General features: G+C 44.5%; 1 protein-coding gene across 8 annotated transcripts in view; it reads left to right on the forward strand.

The window, feature by feature from the left end:
- DMXL2 (Dmx like 2) overlaps positions 1 to 13,398 on the forward strand; it is a 250,445-nt gene that overhangs the window by 199,771 nt on the left and 37,276 nt on the right. For 5 of the 8 annotated variants that reach the window (XM_033919789.1, XM_033919791.1, XM_033919790.1 and 2 more), the window contains 5 exons: positions 3,105 to 3,306; positions 6,036 to 6,153; positions 7,194 to 7,256; positions 9,798 to 9,884; positions 10,003 to 10,124. In XM_033919789.1, coding sequence (XP_033775680.1) covers positions 3,105 to 3,306; positions 6,036 to 6,153; positions 7,194 to 7,256; positions 9,798 to 9,884; positions 10,003 to 10,124 — 592 coding nt within the window. The remainder of the gene's footprint in view (positions 1 to 3,104; positions 3,307 to 6,035; positions 6,154 to 7,193; positions 7,257 to 9,797; positions 9,885 to 10,002; positions 10,125 to 13,398) is intronic. The other 3 variants (XM_033919792.1, XM_033919795.1, XM_033919797.1) reach the window with 1 other exon arrangement.

Below are 13,398 nucleotides of genomic sequence, written 5' to 3' on the forward strand. Positions count from 1 at the left end.
TCGTCTGGCCCCGGATGCATTCCTTCTCGACTGGACGGATCGGTTCCTCTATGCCTTTCCTCCTCTACCTCTGATGTTGCGGACTTTATCCAAACTCCGCAGGGACGGAGCCACCATGATCCTCATAGCTCCCCGGTGGCCTCGTCAACACTGGTTCTCCCTCCTGCTTCAGCTCAGCTCCAGGGATCCCATTCCTCTACCTGTGTTTCCTACTCTACTTACACAGCAACATCAGTCTCTACTACATCCCAATCTGTCTTCGCTCCACCTGACAGCTTGGTTTCTCTCGGGCTGACCTCTTCAGGAAATCTGTCTCAGCCTGTCCGTCTCATTTTGGACGCCTCCAGGAAACCGGCCACCCTCCAATGTTACCATCAGAAGTGGACCAGGTTCTCCTCTTGGTGCCTCCGTCATCATCACAATCCCACCTCTTTAGCGGTGGAAACTGTTCTGGACTACTTGCTCTCCCTGTCCAACGCAGGCCTCAAGTCTACCTCTATCAGAGTCCATCTCAGTGCCATCACGGCATTTCATGAACCTGTCTTAGGAAAACCTCTCACGGCTCACCCTCTGGTTTCCCGATTCATGAGGGGCCTCTTCAACATCAAACCACCTCTGAAGCCTCCTCCGGTCGTCTGGGACCTGAATGTGGTTTTATCTGCCCTCATGAAACCTCCCTTTGAGCCGCTTGCCACAACTTCGCTCAAATTTCTGACATGGAAGGTTCTTTTCCTCATTGCCATCACCTCTGCCAGGAGGGTTAGTGAGCTTCATGCACTGGTTGCCGATCCACCGTTCACTATTTTTCACCATGACAAGGTGGTTCTGCGCACCCATCCAAAGTTCCTTCCAAAGGTGGTCTCAGCTTTTCACCTCAACCAGTCCATTGTGTTGCCTGTTTTCTTCCCGAAACCTCATTCACATCCCGGAGAACAGGCATTGCACAGTCTTGACTGCAAGCGTGCCCTGGCTTACTATCTTGATCGTACAAGGGCTCACCGCTTGTCCCCTCAGCTCTTCCTGACCTTCGACCCAAATCGTTTGGGTCGACCGGTCTCTAAACGGACGCTATCCAACTGGCTTGCAGCTTGCATCGCGTTCTGTTACGTTCGGGCCGGTCTGTCACTAGACGGTGCTGTCACGGCCCACAGGGTAAGAGCTATGGCCGCTTCTGTTGCTTTCCTCCGTTCCACACCCATTGAGGAAATCTGCAAGGCGGCCACCTGGTCCTCAGTTCACACATTCACTACTCACTACTGTCTGGATGCTTTCTCCAGACGGGATGGGCACTTCGGCCAATCTGTACTTCAGAATTTATTTTCCTAATGGCCAACCATCCCTCCTCCCTCTTTGTTAGCTTGGAGGTCACCCATGCGTAAAGAATATGCTGCCTGCTTGTCCTGGGATAAAGCACAGTTACTTACCGTAACAGGTGTTATCCAGGGACAGCAGGCAGATATTCTTACGTCCCACCCTCCTCCCCGGGTTGGCTTCTTAGCTGGCTTATACTAACTGGGGACCACGCTCTCCTCCGTCGGGCGGGAAGGCACTCGCGCACGCGCGGTACGGCCAACTAGAACTTTCTAGTAAAAAGGTCCGTACCGTGGGCTCCGTCGGTGACGTCACCCATGCGTAAAGAATATCTGCCTGCTGTCCCTGGATAACACCTGTTACGGTAAGTAACTGTGCTTAACGGCAAGGGAACTCACTTATCCAAGGTGATAACTTATGTCAATCGCTTTCATTAATCACCTTGTTCTCTTTATATAAAACAATATCCACTTAAATCAACTATCAGCTGAGCTGCTTAGTGAACACTCAAACCCACAGCTTAGGTCTCAGTGAAAAAAATCACGGAGCAGCTGTATGAGAGACCATTATTGTTGTTCACAACCTCACCTACCATACTACAAATATTAAATGAAATAAAATAAAATGAAATAAGCAACTTAGCTTTAAACTGGTGTGGATAATTCGAACAACTGCTCCGGGCACCTCCTTTAATTCAATTACTGCATGCGAATACACAGCCGACCCCCCAACCTAGGTTTCACCCGTTGGCTTCTTCAAAAGAGGTGCGGGACAAGCACTCCATACTGCACACAGAACCGTTACTGGCGACGGATTTTTTCACTGAGACCTAAGCTGTGGGTCTGAGTGTTCACTAAGCACAGGCAGCGAAAATTGACCCCACCATCACCAAACTGATGATCAAAACAACAGACATCAAAGTGTTTCGAAAAGAAATCAAAACAGTTCTATTCAAAAAACACGTCCTTACTCACTAATCTCCTCCCACTCGTACATGCTTTCTCCCTCGAACCTCACCTACCAAAAAAAAAATATTCAGATTCCTTAATAAGCATCTACCACAAGTATCCAACAAACTTTTTCCTTCAATGTTAGGTAATCTTCTTCTATTACCCTAATATATTGTTTTTCTCTACTGTATCCTGTAAGTACTTGAATCTTTATATGTAATTTCCATCGGAAAAATCCAGATATCATCTAAATTGTAATTGTCAACTGTATCATGTAATGTACAAGAATCACTGTTATATAATTCTCTCGGTAATGTCCAGATATCTTCTAATTTGTAATCCGCTTAGAATCGCAAGGCATAAGTAGAATAGAAATCACTAATGTAATGTAATGTAATGTAAGCAGCATCAGCTGATAGTTGATTTAAGTGGATATTGGAATACATTTTTTAGGACCTTTTGAAGTGATTTATTAGAGTGATGTTAGTGTAGTAGACTGGAACAGTATATGTGGCATCTACATGAGAAAGTAATTAATAATTCCCCAAAACTCCATTTTTAATACTTAATATTTATCTGAGTTCACCACAAAACAATGAGAAAATGGGGATTGCACAGTGATAACAGACGTAGGAGTTTACCTACAAGCTTTTATTTGATCTCAAAGTATCACTAATTAGCAAGGAAATAACAAATGAGTACGGTAATCATGATCACTATGCGGAATTCTAAAGCAAATTTCTGCATTCTGCTTTAAGTGGGACTTCCCCTCACTGACTGTCAGCAGTTCTCATTTTTACATATGTCAATAGCATTTTAATTCTGACTCCTACTGATTTGCAGATCTGCCAGTGACATCTCCGCTGGGCATTGCGGTGGTAAAAAATCTAGAAAACTGGGAGCAGATGCTACAAGAGCGCATGGACCAGTTTGAAGGCCCACCCCCAAATTACATTCACGTTTATCCCAGTGAACTTGCTGTCGGTGCAGGACCAGCCATACTCCGTCACAAGGCCATGCTGGAACCTGAAAACACCCCTTTCAAGTAAGAGAGACAAAGCTTCTGGGGGTGGATTACTAAAGCTTGCTTTGGGTCAGTGCTGGTGTATTAATTCCGGAACCAGACAATCAAAGCAATGCTTAATATCTGGCAATTCAGGTCAATATAAAGAAGGTTAAAGGATGGCTATATATATATTTTTTTATTGAAGTTATATTCACACATTACATCACTGCCACTGACATTGCTTAACAGATGAAGCACATTAAATAAATAAAATGCAACTCCCTAACAATAGACCTCCCCCACCCATCTCCCATTGGGGCTCTTTTCTCTGGAAAAACGGACACTTAGAGGGGACATGATAGAAACTTACAAGATCATGAAGGGTATAGAGAGGGTGGAGAGGGGCAGATTCTTCAGACTGGCGGGGGAAACAAAAACAAGAGGGCACGCAAGAAAACTGAAGGGAGACAGATTCAGAACAAATGCTAGGAAGTTCTTCTTCAGCCAGCGGGTGGTGGATACCTGGAATGCGCTTCCGGGGGAGGTGGTAGAGCAGAGTACGATTTTGGGTTTCAAAAAGGGGTTGGACATGTTCCTAAAGGAAAAGGGGATTGAGAGGTATAGCTAGAGGGGTACTATAAAGGATAAAATGTCTTAAGTGAAAGAACACTACAGGTCATGGACCTGGGGGGCCGCCGCGGGTGCGGACTGCTGGGCACGATGGACCTATGGTCTGACTCGGCAGAGGCGAAGCTTATGTTCTTATGTTCAAAATGGAGATATACTATTCCCCCACTGCTTCTCTTTACAAATGAGTGAATGTCTTCATAAAGGCAGTTGTTAAATTCTAATAAAGAAATAGAACATATTGAACTGTGCATTCTCATAGTGAAATCAAAAAGCAGTCCTAAACATTAAGCTCTTTTTCTTAAAATTTGTTATTTTTGCTTAATGGAACACATTTCTTAGTATTATAGTTATAACTTTTTATGTTTTCATTGATAAAAAGACATTTTCTGCAAAAAATCTAGCAGTATTTTATTAAACGAACCTTCAATATCTGCACTTTATTATGGAAAATAACAGAAATTTAACATACTTTGTCTGGAGCTAAACACGTACACTTTGAGATAGTCATCTACCAAACACTCAAGCATTCAAAGTATTTTTGAGATAGTCAGGATAAAGCCTGCGATGGTATTCAATTCCTTGCAACAAGGCCTTATTCTGCATTGGGTCTGTGGTGATGCCTGTGGCAAAGTCAATTATCACTTTAACACCTCACAGCACAGCCGAGCAAGATGTTAGTGATAACTGACTTTGCCACAGGCATCACCACAGACCCAGTGCAGAATAAGGCCTTGTTGCAAGGAATTGAACAGCATTGAAGGCTTTATCCTGACTATCTCAAAAATACTTTGAATGCTTGAGTGTTTAGAATTCCATTGGTAGATGACTACACCAAAGTGTACGTGTTTAGCTCCAGACAAAATATGTTAAATTTCTGTTATTTTCCACAATAAAGTGCAGATATTGAAGGTTTGTTTAATAAAATACTGATAGATTTGTTTGCATAAAATGTCTTTTTATCAATGAATCATCGCTGAATGTGAAAACATAAAAGTTATGGGGTTCATAATTTAAAAAAAATCTAAAAAGTGTCCTAAATAGCTACTTGGACGATCAAAAAGCCTGATCGTCCAAGTACCCATAACCAAAGCTGGTTTTTAGACGTATCTAAAAACAGCTTAGGCCTTTCCCCTGCCTCTAAACGCACAGAGAGAAAAGAGGCATGTTTAGAGGAGGGGAAAGGGCGGGCGGTGGGCAGGAGGTGGGCCGACCTACACCAAACCAGATCTAAGTGCCGAAAAAGGGGCCGCTGAGCTGCTCGTGGCTGCTGCGATCAGCTCAGCGGCCCCAGCAACCTGCCTACCCCTCCACCGCAAGCATCGTGGCAGGAGAGATGCCTCATCTCCCCTACCGCGATGCCATCACTTCCCTACCCGAACTGCCGCGACCCGTGGCAGGAGAGATGACCTATCTCTCCTGCTGCAGGTCGTGGCAGTTCGGGTAGAGGAGTGATGGCATCGTGGTAGGGGAGATGAGGCATCTCTCCTACCGCAATGCTTCACCCCCACAACACACACACAATATCGGGGCAAGAGGGAGCCCAAGCCCTCTTGCCCCGGCGACCCCCCCCGCCTGCGGAGTACGAGCTGGCCATGAGGGAGCCTGGCCCCGGCGACCCCCCTACCCCTCACCCCCCACTACAATACGGGCAGGAGGGATCCCAGGCCCTCCTGCCCTCGGCACAACCCCGCCCCCCGAACCCCTGATCGGCCCCCCCCGCCGACCCGCAACACCCCCCCAGCCGACCCCACGACCCCCCCACACCCACCTCCCTTCCCCATACCTGAAATCGTTGGCTGGACAGACAGGTGCTAAGCCCGCCCGTCCGGCAGGCCAGCTGGCTCCAGAATGGGGCCGGATTGGCCCAGGCGGCTGAAACCCCGCCCACAGGTGGGACCTGAGGCGCCTGGGCCAATCAGAATAGGCCCGGGAGCCTGTGGGCGGGGTTTCAGTCACCTGGGCCACTTCCTTCCTTAATTCTTCCAGTGGATTGCAGCTCATTCAGAGCACTGTTTCTGGCACCTACAAGTCCCATGGTAGATGCTCAACTTTTTGGGTGTACTGTAGATTTCTGTTCCCCTCCTGGAATCGAACCTTATGGACCTTAACTTGAAAAATACATTCTTGTTTGTTTGTAGATCACGAGATTATTCAGCCCTTCCTGTTCGAAGGCTCTGGCATTTCCTTGTGAAACAGGAGCTTCTACAGGAGACGTTCATTAGATACATATTCACAAAGAAAAGAAAACAGAGTGAGGTAAACAAGGACCTTGTAGCTGGGATTCGAGGCCTGGATGTTGTCATTATTTTAGGAATGCTTGTATGCTTTATTTATTTTTTGGGGGGATGGACGGGGAATGCCATTCTCTGTTCTTATATTATAGTTATTATTTCATTCATTATATGTTGTTTTCATTTAGATTTTAATTTTAAGTATTTTCTTCCTGGTAAGTAGTGTGTATAAATTTGGGTTTGCAGTTAGTTATCTAAATTTTTACAAGTTTAGAAGTTATTTACAAGTTATTGATTTCATGCAAAACAAAAGCTACTTAACTGTACACGAAATTTTGATCATGGGAGAGCTAAATCTTTTTAGGAACATAAACTTGATCTATAGGTAGGTTTGATAACTAAAACGAAACAAGAAGAAGCAGTGAAAAGGTTTTCATGAAAACGGAAAATACATTTTACAAAGATTTGGAGCCATGGTACATTCTGTCATAGCAGTCAAAATGCACTGTAATATGTGAGCTCCCCTTTTCTAGTGATTTATCTTATTACTGAACTTCTAAAAAATATCCAGTTTTGATATTCTGCTAAAATACACCACAGTGCTCAAAGATGGATTACAAAATATAAAACCAAAAAGAAGCTACAACAACAATTGTATGCCACACATATAAAATAACTATTAATAAACAATAATTAGCTAAAGGGACCATTATGACAATTTGAATTTTCTACTGTACTTTCTAATTGATCAGTTTGACTCTGTGACATTTTACACTGTTATATATATAAAAAAAAAAGATTCATATAGCATAACCAAATCAGTAACAAGCAAAAATGAAGTAAAGAGATTCTGTGTAGAAACATTAAGTGATTTAGGGGATCATTGCAAGGTTTTGTGTATTCATCTGGGTCTCCATTGGGTCACTTGCCTGCTACAGTGTTAGCAGAGGATTTATTGGGGGGTGGCCTTTTTTAGTCTAGTTTTTGGAATGTTTCATTCTTTTTTTTGTGTTTGTTTCTTTGTGCATGTGTTTTGTGTTTGTGGTTACATGTGGTGTTATGTAGTCTGTAGAAGATCGTGTGGAGCAGGTCAAACAAAACTGCATAGCAGAAGATCACAAAAGCAAGGTAGTATCCCTTTCCCGATCCCTTGTCTCTAGCATATTCTTCAAAGTTCTGTGGGTCTTCCATTTGTTTGTGTATTAACGTTAATAGGGTCCGTGCACAATTATAGTCCTGAACCTGGTCCACCAGGCCAGTCTGATTTGCAGGCTTTCTGCATGAGATGCATTGCATATTCTTGTTATGCAGAGATATCTTATGCATACTTACCGTGCATATATGCTGAAGAGCAGACTGGCTGTGTGGTCGCCAAGGAACAGATTGAAAACCACTGCAGTATATGGTGTGTACTTTGATATGATGGTTTCAATAGCATCATGTGGCTGCATTGGAGTTCCTTTGCGCCTGGTTGTATCCTAGCATACTTGTTGATCTAACTTACCCCCTCTTTTACTAAGGTGCGCTAGCCGATTTAGTGTGTGCTAAATGCTTACGCTTCCATTATATTCTATGGATGCGTTAGCATTTAGTGAGCACTAAATCGGCTAGCGTGCCTTAGTGTCTCACAAACTTTGCGAGTTGCGGCACATTAAACTGGCAGCTGCAGTTCAAGGGCACCCAGAAGTGCGCAGACATCTACGCATGTGCAGAGGCCCCCCCCCCCCCCCCACAGACAAGGCCCTGAGCAGCCGGGGGGGGGGGGGGGAGGGGGTGCAGAAAAAGAAGAGGAGAGGCGCTAGTGGCAGCTGAAAGCCTACAGGATGTGACTCTCGCCGCAAGAGGCACGTCCTGGTGCTGGTGCCTCTCCTCCTCTTGTGGCACACCTGAAATCTCATGCGGCACACAGTTTGTGATACACTGATCTAACTATTTCAAGACATCTGAGAGCTTCTATGTGCATGTCACTCTTCAAGGCATTTGTATGATAGTAAATAGGCTTAATTTGCCAAAGCATTTTTGTAGGCAAGACCATGCTTTGCAAAGAGAGAGGCGTGCATATTAAAATCCATGCATGCAGCTTGCTACATGTGCAACTTTCACCAGACTGAATGGATGCATTCTGGGGACTGGACTAGAGAGAGATTGCCATTTAGCCTCTTACCTTTGAAAATATGTACATCAGTTAACAGAGATTGTGTAAGAACAGGTGGGTGTCCTTTTACTAAAGGGCATTGAGCTCTTAACTTGCGGGTTAGCACATACTAATGGAGGAGTGTGTGGTGCAGTGGTTGGATCTACAGCCTCAGCACCCTGGGGTTATGGGTTCAAACCCCGCACTGCTCCTTGTGACCTTGGGCAAGTCACTTAATCCTCCATAGCCCCAGGTACGTTAGATAGATTGTGAGCCCACCGGGACAGATAGGGAAAATGCTTGAGTACCTGATTGTAAAACCGCTTAGAAAACTTTGATAGGCGGTATATAAAATCCTAATAAACTTAATAAACTTAATGAAACTTAATTAAAGTGCTTTTGCAGAATTCATAAAGCATTTACGGTAATGTTATTCTGCCTGTTTGTGCACACTAACCACACGTTACTAACTTTTTAGAAATATTTTTTTGGAAAGGGCATGTCAGGGACAGAGAGTGGCTAGCCCATTATGATTAGTGCACACTAACCAGATAATGCAGAGTTAACATGGGACACTTGTCCAGATTCTCAAAACAACGCCATTTAGAAGGCACGGATAGGCACCTGAACAGCGCCTAACTTAAGTGCATTATTTGGCCATTAACAGTGCGGTAAATGACCGCGCCGTTAAAAAAACCAATTAAAAGCTAACTACCAAAAAGGCGCCTGAATCGTGTCTATGCAGATGCTTACTGGGGGCCAAACATCAAATGAGACATGGTTATGGGTGGGGTTGATGTTCGGCACCGCTAAGCGTGATTCTACATCAAAGATAGGTGCCAGAAACGTAGGCCTGTCAAACCCTAGCCTACATTTCCAGCGTCTATCTTCGACGCAGACCGCAATTCTCAAAACAGCGCCATAGTTTGAGTAAAGTACAGCTGATGCCGTTTTTTAGATGCTGGCTGATTCCAGCACTATTTTGAGAATCTGGACCTTAGCGCCTCTTATACAGAAGATAAGTGCTCCTGCATTAATTTTTTTTGCAGATACCATGCGCTAATGAGAGTACATGATCTGCCGTTAAACCAAAAGAAAAAGCCCTTGAAAAGGACAAATTAAGTCTGGGCTTAGCACACAGGAAAGTCCCACATTAAGTTCAGATTTTACTGCAACTTTGCAAAATAACCCCCTAGATAGCCTATAATGCTTTTCAAAGCAGTGGTACACGCTTGCTTTTGCTTTGGAAATTTGTTGAAGCCTATGTAGAGAAATTATGTGCAGTGTCTTAACTTCAGATTTCCCATAATTCTAATAACAAGCAAAAAAATTAAATAAAGAGCGGAAACATTTTGATTGCATTCTATGCTTTGCTTTACAGTTAACTTTCTTGTCATTGAAAATATGTCTTGCAGGCCTGTGAATGTTAATAATCTTACAAATGGTATACCCACTGAACCTTCTTGCATGCTCTGTTAGTTTTATATTGAGTGATATTATTTTGGAGATTAAATGCAGTGGTTTTTGTGTTTCAGGTTGAAGCAGATCTTGGTTACCCTGGAGGAAAAGCAAAGATCATTCACAAAGAGTCTGATATGATCATGGCATTTGCCATTAATAAGGTAGCAAAAAAAGTACCTTTATCAAACATCATCATCAAGCCAAATAAGATTTTGAGTTGCTGTTCAAATGCAACTTGGTTTAAACTGATACATCTTTTCTGCATTTGGTCATGCCTAGGCAAACTGCAATGAAATTGTTCTGGCTTCTACCCATGATGTACAAGAACTGGATATTACTTGTCTGTTGGCTGGTCAGCCCTACATATGGATAGGAGAAGAATACGACAGAGAATCTAAAAGGTTTGTTTTAATACGCACAATCCACGAGCCCTCTCTTAAGGGCTGCCATGCGCTTAAAAATAGCTGCCCTCCAGACGGCACAAAAACGGATGGTTTTATGCACCTCTGCCAGCAGGTCTGGAAGGACTAAAAGAAAGAAAATTATCAGGTAAGGACCAAATTTCTCCTTATTAAAATTCACATGGAACTGTTTAATGTACTGTGAGGTGGGAACTGGAGTGGATATGAGCAGAGAATGGGTGTGGACAGTGCATAGCATGTTTAAGGTGACCATTTATTTTTTTCATCAAAAGGGGACATCTATTAATTGTCAGTCCCGCCCCCAATCCCTCCCCCCCAATTTCTTCCATTCATTTTTCATGTACACATAATATCTTATTAATTCATAATGGTAACCATAAAATTTTTTAAAACTACAAAGCACACTATACGCAGAGAAAATGTTAATTATCATTTATATTTGGGGGGGTTTTCAAAGATGTCAAGGCAGATGACTTTAAAATATGCAATGTCACCTCAGTAACTATAGAAAAATTGACAAATATAGTGCAAAATATAGACAGCAGATATAAATTCTCAAAACTGGCACATTTTGATCACTAAATTGAAAATAAAATCATATTTCCTACCTTTGCTGTCTGGTGATTTCATGAGTGGTTGCATTTCCTTCTGACTGTGTATCCTTTCTTTCATTTCTTTCTTTCTGTACTCAGGCCCAACAATTGTCTCTTTCTATTCCCTCCCTCCTTCCTTCTTATGTCCTTAGTGCTCCCAGTGCCTCCTTCCTATGTCCTTAGTGCCCCTTCCTATATCCTTAGTGCCCCCAGTGCCTCCTTCCCATGTCCTTAGCGCCTCCATCCTGTGTCCATAGTACCTCCTTCCCATGTCCTTAGTGCCTCCAGTGCCTCCTTTCCATGTCCTTAGTGCCCCCAGTGCCTCTGTCCTGTGTCCTTAGTGCCCCCAGTGCCTCCTTCCTTTGTCTTGCCTTCCAGCCTTTGACCCACCCCCTCTCCTGAAGCCAGCCTGCCTGCCTGCCTACCTCCCCTCCAGTGCTTGATTCAAAACCCCCAACCCCACCCATGTACTGCCGCTGCCTGCCAGCCTCTCTCCTTGCCCCGCTGATTCATACCCTGTCCGCCACTGCTGCTTCTTGCCTTCTTCCTGACGTCAATTCTGACGTCAGAGAGGAAGTTCCAGGCCAGCCAGGCAGCGATAGGGGAAAAAGGCAAGAAGCAGCAGCGGCGGAACGGGGTTTGAATCGACGTGGCAGGGAGGGAAAGCGATCGCCCGTCCCAGTGTCCCCACGCACAGCTTCGGGACGCTGTCCCTGAAAACGGGACATTTTGGTGTCCCGAAGTGGTGGGTCGGGAGAATGGGATGGTGGGTCAGAAAACGGGACATATGGTCACCTTAAGCATGTTACTACACACTGTGAAGGCTGCAGTAGAGAATGACAAGTGGACAAATTTTTCCCCATCCCCCGCAAGTTTTATTCCTGTCCCTGCCCCATTCCTGCAAGCTCTGTCCTCATCAAGTTTAATAATAATAATTTAATAATCATTTGATTAATCGCTTAATCTAAATTCTAAGCGATGTACATAATAAAATTACAAAATAAGGGGAATAATACAATAAATAACAAGACTAAGACTAACGAGACTATTGACAAATTTAACAAAACTAGGAACATAAGGGAGGAGATGGATGAGAGTTACGATTTGTTTAAAAGTTAAAGAAACAAATAAGGGAGATACATAAGGAGAGGGAAGATTAAAAAATTACTTCAATAAAATTGTAGAGAAAAAAATAAAATTAGTTCGAAGACTAAATGACTAATTTACAAAGGCGTAAGTGTTCAAGGCTTGTGCAGTTAAGGCGGAGCTTTGAGGAATGGGGCAGGGACAGGGATAAAACTTGCGGGTTTGGGGAAAAATTTGTCCCCGTGTCATTCTCTAGGCCGCAGGGGTGGACGTTAAGTATGGCTGCAGCCCCAAAAAGATACAAACCCCAACCTCATTACCAACTCCCTGTATTGCAGCCCCACCCCCAATCACATATCACCTTCCACAAGAGCATTACTTGAAAATCTCTCCCCAGCACTTTGTGGGGTATCCCTGGAGGAATAGTGGTTAGGGAGGGGACATGATCCTCCTCTGTTTCCACCAGGTGCCCCCCTGGGTTCAAAACAATGGCTATGGACCCTATCAGTGCTCTCGTAGTACTAGTACTAGGGCCATGCTGCACAAGCATGCATTGCACTTACTATGTGTTAATGATTGCCCCCACTAGCAATGCCCAAGCTAAAACACCCAGTGCAGGCAGGCTAGAACATGAGATAAGTTAGGTCTGCAGCTAAACATAATTCAGCATTTTATTAAAGAGAAAACTTAGTTCAACACTCAGGAAAACCAGTCCCAGACTCCTTCAAAACAGCCCCAAAACCAGTTTCAAACAGCTCAGGATTTTTCCAAAAGAAATGAGTTCTATTTATTATATCCAGCTCATAGAATATCATACCAAAAACAAAGCGGTCCTGGCTTATAATTCCTTCAGTCAGGCTTTTACAAAAATAATGAGTTCAGTTTTCACTGAACTACCTTGCTCCCAGGTAGGCCCAGCAAAACAGCTAACAGAAAAACAAAAAGTTCTTCAAAGAAAAAAACCATAAAGTCCAAACTCCAATTCAGTGCTTTGGGCTGGCAAGAAGGCCACAGCCCTGCAAGATACCTGGATTATCATAGATTAGACACAGTTCTCTTCACCAGGTTCTTGAGGTAATTGCAAACAAAATTCAATCCCAGATAAGATAGGCAGGCAGGCCTTTGGGGGAGATGCAGGCCTTTAAAGGTGGGGGACAGGCAGGCAGGCCTGGGGGGGATGCAGGCCTTCAAAGGGTGGGAGGACAGGCAGGCAGGCCTTCGGGGGGATGCAGGCCTTCAAAGGGGGGGATAGGCAGGCAGGCCTTTGGGGGGTGCAGGCCTTCAAAGGAGGGGACAGGCCTTCATGATGGACATGCAGGCCTTCGGGGGGGATTTAGGCCTTCAAAAGGGGGGGACAGGCAGGCAGGCCTTCGGGGTGATGCAGGCCTTCAAAGGGGGGGACAGGCAGGCAGGCCTTCAGGGGGATGCAGGCCTTCAAAGGGGGGGACAGGCCTTCAGGGGGGACAGACAAGCAGGCCTTTGGGGGGGATGCAGGCCTTCAAAAGGGGGGGACAAGCAGGCAGGCCTTCTGGGGTATGCAGGCCTTCAAAGGGGGGAGACAGGCCTTCAGGGAG

This window comes from Geotrypetes seraphini, chromosome 14, assembly GCF_902459505.1.
Source record: "Geotrypetes seraphini chromosome 14, aGeoSer1.1, whole genome shotgun sequence".
Lineage (NCBI taxonomy): Eukaryota > Metazoa > Chordata > Amphibia > Gymnophiona > Dermophiidae > Geotrypetes > Geotrypetes seraphini.